At 35.7% G+C, this 12,148-nt stretch overlaps 1 protein-coding gene across 2 annotated transcripts; it reads left to right on the forward strand.

Moving 5' to 3' along the window:
• The first annotated feature begins 8,365 nt into the window (after nucleotides 1–8,365).
• Nucleotides 8,366–11,944, forward strand: LOC109239930 (floral homeotic protein APETALA 2-like). Of its 2 annotated transcripts, none has more exons than XM_019406533.1 (10): nucleotides 8,366–9,282; nucleotides 9,416–9,441; nucleotides 9,563–9,593; nucleotides 9,679–9,766; nucleotides 9,998–10,143; nucleotides 10,292–10,336; nucleotides 10,500–10,627; nucleotides 10,718–10,878; nucleotides 10,973–11,191; nucleotides 11,303–11,944. In XM_019406533.1, exons 1-10 carry the CDS (start codon nucleotides 8,735–8,737, stop codon nucleotides 11,522–11,524), a joined length of 1,614 nt encoding a protein of 537 aa, XP_019262078.1. In that variant the 5' UTR covers nucleotides 8,366–8,734; the 3' UTR covers nucleotides 11,525–11,944. The 2 variants fall into 2 exon arrangements, with proteins under 2 accessions (XP_019262078.1, XP_019262079.1); XM_019406534.1 differs by having other exon boundaries at nucleotides 8,370–9,282; nucleotides 10,500–10,591.
• Nucleotides 11,945–12,148: the final 204 nt, after the last annotated feature.

Genomic DNA, 12,148 nt, shown 5'->3' on the forward strand with positions numbered 1-12,148 from the left:
AATATTGCTCTTGTTCTTTTATTGTTTTATAACACGTTATCAGCACGAGACTCTACCGTCTCAAGAAGCTCTTTGAGAAGATTAAGCAAATATGGATACCTCGCAAAATAAATTTGGATCAAAGTTCAATTGTAAAAATATTTGTTTAATTGATTCATGTACGACACATACAATATTCAAAGAGAAGAAATATTTCTCTCATTTAGGTATGTGTAAGGCAGATGTTACTACAATTTCGGGTAGTAGTAGTTTAATTGAAGGCTCTGGATGAGCTACTATAACTCTGCCTAAGGGAACAATACTTATCATAGAGAATGCAATGTTCTCCTCCAAGTCCAAGAGGAACTTGTTGGGTTTTAAAGATATCCGTCGAATGGATATCATATTGAGACAATAGATGAGAATAATCTTGAATATCTCATCATTACCAAAAATGTCTCTGGCCAGAAAAGGGCTATTGAGAAGTTCCCATCTTTGTCTTGTGGCCTGTATTGGACAAGAATTAGTGCAATTGAGGCATATTCTATTGTAAACCAAAAGGTTACCGATTCCAATACTTTTGTACTTTGGCATGATCGATTGGGACACCCTGGATCAATTATGATGAGACGAATTATAGAAAACTCAAATGGGCATCCATTAAAGAATTTAAAGATTCTTTTAAATGATGAATTTTCTTGCACTTCTTGTTATCAAGGCAAGTTAATTATTAGACCATCATCAACAAAGGTTGGTATTGAGTCCCCTGCATTTTTGGAATGTATACAAGGGGACATTTGTGGACCTATTCACCCACCTAGTGGGTCGTTTAGATATTTTATGGTATTAATAGACGCATCTTCTAGATGGCTCCATGTGTGCCTATTGTCATCACGCAACCTCGCGTTTGCAAAATTAATGGCACAAATAATTCGATTACGAGCGCAATTCCCCGATAATCCAATTAAGTCTATTAGACTTGATAATGCTGCTGAGTTTTCATCCCAAGCATTTAATGATTATTGCTTATCAATTGGGATAAAAGTGGAACATCATGTAGCTCATGTTCACACTCAAAATGGCCTTGCAGAGTCTTTAATTAAACGTCAGCAATTGATAGCAAGACCGTTACTCATGAAAACGAGGTTACCCACTTCTGTTTGGGGTCACGCCATTTTGCATGCAGCAATGCTAGTTCGTCTCAGACCGACAAATTATCATAAATATTCCCCGTTGCAATTAGTTTTGGGTCATGAACCTAATATATCCCATTTAAGAATTTTTGGATGCGCGGTATATGTGCCTGTAGCACCACCATATCGCACCAAAATGGGTCCGCAAAGAAGGTTAGGAATATATGTTGGTTTTGAATCGCCCTCCATTATTCGCTACCTCGAAACATTGACGGGGGATTTGTTTACTGCACGATTTGCAGACTGTCGATTCGATGAGACACTCTTCCCAAAATTAGGGGGAGAAGTTGGTGAAACCAAACGGGAAATTTTGTGGAAAAATCCATCATTATCTCATCTTGATCCACGTGCCTCTATTTGTGAAAAAGAGGTGCAAAAGATTATTCATTTGCAGAGAATAGCAAATCAAATGCCAGATGCATTTACGGATATGAAAAGGATAACAAAATCACATATCCCTGCGGAGAATGTTCCAATCCGTATTGATGTCCCTATTGGACAATCTTCTAGTGTCATAGCTAATGAGTCAAAAGCACGCCTTAAACGTGGCAGACCATTAGGTTCCAAAGATCGAAATCCTAGAAAAAGGAAAACAAATGATCAAAATGACACTACGAAAGAATCTCATGAAGAAATCCACAATTTAATAAATTCTGAGATTCATGAGGAATCCACTGAGCCCGAGACTCAAGAAAATAAGGAACTATCAATAAATCCAATCGATATTGAGACAAATTTGAATCGAGTGGATATAGTGGTGGATTATGTCTTTGCATATAATGTTGCATCTAGCATTATGCAAGAAAGTGAGGATCTTGAACCTCAATCTGTTGGAGAATGTCGACAAAGACTTGATTGGCCAAAATGGCAAGAAGCAATCCAATCAGAGTTGAATTCGCTTGCAAAACGTGAAGTTTTTGGGCCTATAGTCCAAACACCTAATGGTGTTAAGCCTGTTGGCTATAAATGGGTCTTTGTACGCAAGAGAAATGAGAAAAACGAGGTACAAAGATATAAGGCACGCCTTGTTGCACAAGGATTTTCACAAAGGCCTGGTGTCGATTATGAAGAGACGTATTCACCCGTTATGGATGCTATAACGTTCCGTTATCTCATTAGTTTTGCTGTGCATGAAAAACTTGACATGCATTTAATGGATGTGGTTACCGCCTACCTTTATGGCTCACTTGATAATGAGATATACATGAAAATTCCCGAGGGATTTAAAATGCCTAACGCACATAATTCAAAATCTCGGGAAATGTTTTCAATCAAATTGCAAAGATCTTTGTATGGTCTAAAGCAATCAGGACGAATGTGGTATAATCGTCTTAGTGAGTATTTATTAAAGGAAGGCTATATAAATGATGCCATTTGCCCATGTGTTTTTATAAAGAAAACAACATCGGAATTTGTTGTACTTGCCGTATATGTTGATGACATAAACCTTATTGGAACTCCTATAGAACTCCAAAAGGCAATTGATTATTTAAAGAAGGAATTCGAGATGAAAGATCTCGGAAAGACAAAATTATGTCTTGGTTTGCAAATTGAACATTTGGCAAACGGAATTTTTGTTCATCAATCTACCTACATAGAAAAGGTATTGAAACGGTTTTACATGGATGGAGCCCATCCATTAAGTACTCCGATGGTTGTTGATCACTTGATGTGAATAAGGATCCATTCCGACCTCAAGAAGAGAATGAAGAGCTACTTGGTCCTGAAGTACCATATCTTAGTGCAATTGGTGCACTAATGTATCTTGCCAATACTACAAGGCCTGACATAACTTTTTCAGTTAATGTCTTAGCAAGATATAGCTCTGCTCCCACAAGGAGACATTGGAATGGAATCAAACACATATTGCGGTATCTAAAAGGAACTACGATATGGGCTTATTTTATGGCAATAATTGCAGTCCTGATCTTGTTGGTTATGCTGATGCTGGGTATTTATCCGATCCACACAAGGCTCGATCTCAAACAGGTTATGTGTTTACCTGTGGAGGCACTGCCATATCTTGGCAATCGACTAAGCAATCAATTGTGGCTACTTCATCTAATCATGCTGAGATAATTGCTATTCATGAAGCAAGTCGAGAGTGTGTGTGGTTGAGGTCTATAATACATCTTATTCGAGACAAATGTGGTTTGAAATGTGACAAACTACCCACAATTTTGTATGAAGATAATGCAGCATGCATAGCTCAATTGAAGGGAGGATTCATAAAAGGAGATAGGACAAAGCACATTTTACCAAAGTTATTTTCACACATGATCTTCAAAAGAATGGTGATATTAATGTGCAACAGATTCGTTCAAGTGATAATATGGCTGATTTGTTCACAAAATCCCTATCAACGTCAACCTTCAAGAAGCTAGTGTACAAGATCGGGATGCGAAGGCTCAAGGATGTGAATTGATGCTCTCATCAGGGGGATTTAATGCGCGTTGTACTCTTTTTCACTTACAAGGTTTTGTCCCACTGGGTTTTCCTTGCAATGTTTTTAACGAGGCAACCAATAGGCGCATTTCTAAACATGTGTACTCTTTTTCCTTTTCTAGAATGTTTTTTCCCATTGGGTTTTCTTTTAGTTAAGGTTTTAACGAGGCACATTATCTGTTGAATAGACATTCAGGGGGAGTGTTATAAATAGAATCCTATTTATGGTGAATGTCCATATTTAGAGAGATTCTAGGGTTTATTACTTGGTGACTAAGTCACCATCTCCCTATAAATAGAGGGTTATACTCTATTGTAATTGATCCCAAAAATTCAATAAGAATTCTCTCTCTCTCTTTCTCTGCAATATTGCTCTTGTTCTTTTATTGTTTTATAACAGTATATAAAATTTTTACTTACATACATACATATATATATATAGAGAGACGGTTTGATCATTTTTAAATTTTAAAACCAAAACCACTTCAGACTAAAAGAGTGCCCTTTTTTTCTCGGTTTGATTTGAATTTCAATTCAGTTGAGGAGTTTTCTATTTGCCATGCACACCCTTATACTTTACTATTATGCACAGGTCAACTAGTAAATCAAGCCAAAAGCTATTATTATCTGTATGACTAATTGCTTGATGATAATTATTAAAAGGTCATTATTTATTAACGATTAATAGTTGCTTAAATAATTAGGTATCTTCTTTAATGAACACATAAAGGTCAACAGTGGGTTTGCAAAAATAAAATATAGAACTAAATACCTGCAGAAGGTGTGGCACTACGAGGATTCGTAACGTCGATCTATTTTGAGCGAGAGAAGAAGAAAGAAAGAAATAGAAAGGTATGCCACGCGCTGGAGAAGCGAGAGTGGTGGAGGAGGATTTAGTTTAGGTTAATAAATACGATGGGTACATAGTAAGAAAGCCATTGGTCAGTGGAAGAGCAAATGCGGCAAAGGGTGGGCCCACTCCCGTACTCTTGGATTGGACATTTCTGGAAAGTTTGCCTTTTATTGCTATTATTCCAATTTCCCTTTTCTGAAACCAAACCCCTCTGCCCCTCTGCCGTGGACCTGATCCACCCTGACTCACAAATCACAATAATTCCCAATATTTTTATTCCCAATACACCCCTCTTTCCACTCCATATTTACCATCCCTTTTCCTAAATTAGAAGCACAACTTTTTCCCCCAATTTCCTAAATAGTAAAACAAGGTGAAAACAAAAAGCACTGAATGCAAGTTGAAAAAGAAAATGATAAAAAGATAAAAGAGTCTTGTACATCTATAAGCTGTATAAAATATTTATATAATCAAATTAAATTTGTCTAAATAGCACGATTGATATTGTAACATGAAAATAGAGTAATAGTTTGTTATATCCAATTAAATTATAATAATTATATAGTAAAAAGTTAACACCAAAGTAGGCAGCAGTATTTTAAAAACAGCAGTATTTTAAAAGGCGTGGGCATAAGGTGAGGCGTTTTACATATGGCTCGGCGAGGCGTAAGCACCGAGATACGGGGTGTAAACCCCATAGGTATTTAATTTTTAATATTTTATAAGATAATATAATTACGATAACTATTTATAAACAGGTAAAATTGCATAAAAATTGAAGAAAACTATAAATAAATATATATAGATGTGCTCCATCCCCATAAAAGACTATTCAAAACAATCTATTATACGCTACTTAGAAGCACAAGTAAGTTGAGTCGAAAAGAATAAAGTTTTCTACTGAACAAAAAGGATGACTAATTAACCTGCAATTTGAACTTTTAACTTGCTGCTATGAAGGAAAATGAAGTTCTCTTTGTATTTGTAAAAGAAATTGAATATTCGTTGCTTTTGGGAGATATTAGCAAACGAGCAGACAAGATAAAGAATCGGGAAAGACCATGAAATAGGTTTTCAATCAATAAAAAATGGTCTTGACTTTTAAATTTTGATACATTTCAGTTCCTTTTTAAAAATTTTGAGAATTTGGGTATTATATGAAGGACTTGTTCAACAAATTTTGTTTTAATTTAAAAAAGTCTCTAGGCTTACGACTCACTAAAAAAATGCGCCTCAAACGCCCAGACGTACGCCCCGAATTGCTGGACGTACGCTTCTTGAGACTTTCGCCCCACACCATCGCCTCAGGACGTTTTTGGTGCTTAAAACACTGGTAGGCAGTATATTTTAATCCTAAATAAAAATCAGTACGAAAAGAAAAGAAAATCTAAGAGAGAGATAAAGGGGATTTTGTCTAACGTGGGAGTGGATGAATGAAAAGGAAATGACAATTAGTTGTAGCTAATAAAGGTAATGGAGTAGTAAGTCATCCATTCAGTCTTGCAGCTGTCTATTTCCATTAGTGGATATTTTACAAATATACATATATTCAGAGAGAGAAAGAAAAATCAAAGGAATGGATGGAGAGAATGCTTTTCGATTTGGTTAACGTGGGAAAGTTGCGTAAGAAAGAGACCCTTCTTACTTTAAATTTTTACCCTTTTGTTTTTCCTTTTCTTTCTTTGAACAGCCAAGTCCAACCAATAAGAAAATATCAGATAGATTTGGAGATCAGTAAAGTTATTACTGTGGGTACACAGTTCTCCTTTCATTAAAGTGTGTAAAGTGATTGGTTAAACACACTAGTGCAAGTAGAAAAAAGTGAATGAAGTAGCCAGTTTAAAAAAACGAAGCAAAAGTATTTATGAATGATTAAACAAGAGAGAAAGGTACGTGAGTTGGGAGAAGAAAATAGATTAGTAGTACTAGGTGTTAGGGATATAGTAAATATGCCGTAGATCCAATATCATATTTGATGATTTGAACATATTTTTGTGAACATCATTTGATATAAAATATATATGGCATTTGATATTCTTTTATCATTGTTATTAATTGCTTGATTAATTTGATAAGGTCCTTGATTAAATTTTGAGACTTGACATTGTGATGGAGATCATGATAATGAGAGTAAAGTTTCTTATAATTTAATCTAAATTTGTTCTTGATCGTAGGATTATTAATTTGGACATTAGTAATCCGGTTAGATCAATATTTATGTGATCGTCTTTATGGGATAAAGATTAGTTGATCTCTTTAACTAAATTACATAGATAGATGATGCATATAGAGATATGGTTATTGAACCGACTCATTGGATAATTCCTAATGGTTAGAATTACCATAAACTGTCAATAGGATATTCTCTTGAAGAATGTGATGTAATAATTTCCTTTGACTTGAGATCGTCATAGTAATTGACAAGTTATTTATTGTGCTTTGATACCAGACACCTATGGCCCTAGGGCGATAGTTGAAAGGATATTGGGTACGATTAAATACTTGTAGAATTAGTGGTTGATCAAGATGGAATCTGTCAACTCTTGGTAATGAGTTTAAGCTTCACGTTGTCATGAATTATAAACGACCCAACTAAGACCTTGGTCAGGTTGAATGAAAGAAGAAATGAGTTTCTTAGCTCATTCAATGGTCAATTATATTTGACATGAACACATAGTTGGTCGCCTATTAGGATTTGACAGTTGAACCATATCCTAGGGTGATCCAGAGCTATAAGGACAGAAGGAATTACTACATTATTCTTCTACTGGTTCTTGAGAGTAAATTGTATACTTCATGCTATCCGGTCGTTAAGGAGTGTTGCTAGACGCCACCCTTGATTAGTATATTGATATGATCAATTTACTACCAGCTTAGTATTGAACCTATGGGGTCGCACACTAACGAGTGTTCAGATCTTTGCTAAAGGATTAACTATTTTATTGTTTGATAATTAAATTAAAGAATTTAATTAGTCAAACAAATTTAGTTATTAGTCCAAGTGAAATATTATTATATTCTTTGCTAGCACAGAGAATATAATTAATATTGTGAACAAATTGAAGTTTTCTATTTGGAATAGAAAATTAAATTATATCTCTTGGTTATATATATATAGGATATGTTATATAAAATATTAAAAAAAAAAAGATTTGATGGAAACTTTGTAAACGTGAAATCCAATTGGAATTGGATTCACGTTAAAGTACTGTCGGCTTCGGGCTTCTACGATTCCATTAGGAATGGGATTATAATTTTTTAATATAAAATCATTAAAGTCCAATTGAGGTATTGATCTCAACATTGCCGCCTTAGTCTTTTCCATAACCTAAAGGGAAAAGCTGGTGATATGTATTTATATACATATTGATCACCCAAATACGAGACCAACAGTAGTTCTTCGGAGGAACTGCACCAAGAGATAATTTCAGCAAAGAAAATTAGTTTTCTTCTCGTGCTGTTGGCTGGACTTTGAGAATTTCAGCACATAATTTTATTCAATTTGTTCACGGGTTTCATTGATCAAAGAGTTGATAGTAAGGATCGGTCTTGGTGTGGATACGCATAGAGTCTTCGCACTATCGAAGAAATTTTGAAACAAGACTTTCTTCACCGGATACGTCTTAGATCCGATCTTTGACAAGTAAATAAATTTTAAACACGAAAAAATCTGCCTAGGATTGTTATTGTCTTCCGCTGCGTGTTACGAACACCTATATGCAATCCTACATCGGTAAATGGGGTGGCTGCTTTTAGGGGTAGTGTTCTAAAATTGGTCTCGTTATTCATGTCTGTATTGGGCAGCTAGGAGAGGAATGGCACAAGATCTAGTGAAATACTACTAGTAGTAGTATAGTTAATACAAGTGGGAAACATATACTACTACTATCTAACCCTATATCTCTCTCCACTAACTTTCTTTTTCCAACAACTTAACCTCTCTATAAGTCGTAGGTTTCATGTTCTTTCAATACTCAGCACACAACTTTCGATTTTTCATCATTATTTTATATATTCAACTCCACGCATCTATTTTAGACAGACAAAGAGAGAAAGAGAAGCACAACTAGAGAGAGAGAATATTTAAAAGTTTAGGAAACTGAAAACAAGTCCTTTTGTAGCAATAGCCATAACCCCCACACCACCAAACCCACCCCACCCCACCCCACCCCCTGGCTCGGAAATGAGAGGAGCTGACCCATAAAATATCTGCAAAATTTTCTTCTACTATTTTTTATTGTATAGTTTTGTGATTCTTGGGTTTATGGAGTGTAGACAAATGTGGGATCTAAACGATTCTCCAGATCGACGAAGGGATGATAAATCAGACGAAGGCTGCTCTTCTCCTATAGAGCAAGAGGGCGATGATGAGAATGGTAAACGGGTCGGATCCATTTCGAATTCAAGTTCATCGGCAGTAGCTATTGATGATATTTCGGAGGAGGAAGATGGAGAAAAAGGCAAGAAAAAGAGAAATAGTCCTAGCAACAAAATATTCGGGTTCTCCGTGATGGGTCCCGGTAACGACGATGAGGAACAACCGGTAACCCGTCAGTTTTTTCCGGTTGATGAGTCTGAAACGGGTGCTCCTACCAATGGACCCACGAATTTTCCCATGGCTCACTGGGTTGGAGTTAAATTTTACCAAACTGAGCCACTTGGCAACACGGGAGCGAGTAAGCTAATGGATGTGGCTCAGCAACAGCAGCAGCATCCTATGAAGAAGAGCCGCCGTGGACCAAGGTCTAGGAGCTCACAGTACCGTGGGGTTACCTTTTACCGGAGAACTGGCCGGTGGGAGTCTCACATATGGTGAGCCCTTAAAACCATCTACTTCACGCTCCAATTTTTGACGATTCCAATTTATACCTACCATCGCTCTCGTTATTTAATTTTCTGAATTTGTTACCCGTGTTCCTTTTCCTCATTGCTTTAATAATTTCAGGGATTGTGGAAAGCAAGTTTATCTAGGTATGTGATCTTTATTTTTCTGAACTGAGTTTTTAGCTTAGTAATTAATACTACTGTTCACATCCGAAAATTAATCTGATAATTTAAACGGGGTTTCCTTTTTATCAATATTTCTGTGTAGGTGGATTTGATACGGCACATGCAGCAGCTCGGTGAGTTCCTGGTTCTCAATATTGAATGTTTATTGTTTTTGTTTCTAAATTGTATCTGATAAATTAAAATATAAAAAATTTACAGGGCATACGATAGGGCAGCTATCAAATTCCGGGGAGTGGAAGCGGACATAAACTTTAACTTAGAGGATTATGAGTCCGACTTGAAACAGGTAGTTTCATGATCTGATCAGCGTGACAGATTAGGAAAAGTGTGTTTTATATTTTGGTTTTTTTTTTTTTTTGTGTGTGTGTGCCTGTCTGGTTGGAGAACTTTTGTATAATCCTGGCCTTATCTCAAACAGTGTTTTCCTTATCTTCAACAGTTATATTTTGATTGGACGAAATTGTTTTTGATTCTTTTTTCGATAACATAGGAGTATATTTTTTTTTGTATGATACAGATGACCAATTTAACAAAGGAAGAATTTGTGCATGTGCTTCGGAGGCAAAGTACTGGATTTCCGAGGGGAAGCTCCAAGTATAGAGGGGTAACTTTGCACAAATGTGGTAGATGGGAAGCTAGAATGGGACAGTTCTTAGGCAAAAAGTATACAGTAAAAAAATAAATCCTATTCTCATACTTATTATTCTTCTGAATGGGTTCAATCCATTTTCTTAAGAATAATCCTTTTGTTCTCAATTCTATTCTTTGCTACCTAATAAGTAACTTTTATTCTCGAATTTTTGTTGAATAGATACGTTTATTTGGGCCTCTTTGATACTGAGGTTGAAGCTGCCAGGTGTGTGGTTGCACTGCCTAATTTATTCTTCCTATTATTTTCCATTGCTTGCTCTCAAATTACTACTAAATAGAGAGCCTTAGGCCTTTAATTTATTGAATATATAGTGCGGCTAATGTTTTTCTAATTTAAATATTTTGCTTCAACAATATTATTCTTATAGGGCTTATGATAAAGCTGCCATCAAGTGTAATGGGAAGGAAGCAGTTACTAACTTTGATCCTAGCATTTATGAAAATGAACTCAACTCTGCTGGTAAATACCATACTACATTTAATTGCTTTCTACGAGGTAATTAAGTTGCTGTAATTTTGTTAACAGAAGATCAGAAAAAGAAAATTAGACAGAAGCTGCAAAATATTCATTAGTGTGGTTTTCCAGAATGTAGTGATAACGCAGCAGATCACAATCTTGACCTAAGTTTGGGTGGTTCAAGCTCAAAGCAAGGAAACCGAGAAACTGGGGATAGTAATACTAGGGTTCAAAATCCTTCATCTATGCAATTTGATGTTGGTTGGCGGCAGCAAGGATTAAGGCCTGAGGTTATAATTAATTAGATGAATATTATAGTTTAACATTAGGTGTGTATCTTCCTTTTTCTTTTGATCTTCAAATGCAAAATGTTTTATTTTCCAGAAGCAAACTGCTCCAGTTGATATGAATGCTGGAAGAAGAGAGAATGGGTACAATGAATCAGAAACGTTGCAGCTCTTGAGCCAGACACACCTACATTCTCCAATCTCGTTGAAACCTAATAATAATAGTCAAGTGCAACGGTTTGGCCAATTTATGAGACCTGGTGAATCCCATATGATTCAAATGTTTCCACATCAGTTCAGCTCATCAAATTATCAAGTGAATATATGTCCAATTTTATCATTTACCATTATAAGTGGCCTCTTAATTTTAATCCTATCTTTTTCGGAGCTATTTTTAATTGTTGTAACATGACATATATGTATACAGGTTCAATTTCCAAGCGGCAGCAATGGAGGCAGAATTGGAGCTACAAATGTAGAAGAAATTTCGCTCTCAACAAGCAATATTGCTTCTTCACAATGGCAATCCAGTTATCCTCCTCAGATATTTGCAGCTGCTGCAGCATCATCAGGATTCCCTCAGCAGACAGTAAGACCTCATGAAAATTGGTCCTCAGAAAATGGCTTCCTCATGAGACCCTCTAATTAACCATATTCCACTTCTTCATCATCATATTTCTTTGCCATTTTCACCTTGTGTTTGTAAAGAGTTAAGGGTTGAGATTCTTAATACATAGTATTACCCAAGGCTCTTGGTTGGGAAAAGAAAAATAGAAACAAAAGTTTTTGGAAATTCTAACTCTTTTGAAAATATATGTCTCCTCCGCATTTGTCCGAAACTAACTGAAGGAAAGATTTTCAACTAGTCTTCTATTAGATTCTTCTGACTATAAACTGCCAATTTAATTTGCTGCCCCCATTCGCAGTCGTTCTTTTCACCAACCTCTCATTGTAACTTGTTTATACTATTATTTTTGTCTTCATTCTTTTACTTGTAACAAAACCCCAACTACTTCAAATTCCCATTTGAGTAATGAGATGGAATAAACAAATTAACGTCTTTGGGTAATTGATGTGTAATGAGTAGAAAGAGTACTAAAACTCTTTCACAAGTACGGTACATATCTTTTGTTAAAATGGGGAACTTTTGATTAGTCTTGTTCATACTAAGAACGTCTCTGACGTCAAATGGGTAGCGCAGGTCAAAGTTCTCCCTTTTTTTTTTTTCTTCTATTCTTTTTTAGACGTGTGAAAATAAAGGGCAGAGTCAAAA

Source organism: Nicotiana attenuata, unplaced genomic scaffold, assembly GCF_001879085.1.
Source record: "Nicotiana attenuata strain UT unplaced genomic scaffold, NIATTr2, whole genome shotgun sequence".
Lineage (NCBI taxonomy): Eukaryota > Viridiplantae > Streptophyta > Magnoliopsida > Solanales > Solanaceae > Nicotiana > Nicotiana attenuata.

Bases quoted from the DNA above. Each gene is read 5' to 3' on its own strand.
- LOC109239930 (XM_019406533.1), top strand. From the start codon at position 8,735: ATGGAGTGTAGACAAATGTGGGATCTAAACGATTCTCCAGATCGACGA. The intron at 10,628-10,717 runs GTAATTAAGTTG...GTGGTTTTCCAG, and splicing joins ATTTAATTGCTTTCTACGAG to AATGTAGTGATAACGCAGCA. The intron at 11,192-11,302 runs GTGAATATATGT...ATATGTATACAG, and splicing joins TCAGCTCATCAAATTATCAA to GTTCAATTTCCAAGCGGCAG.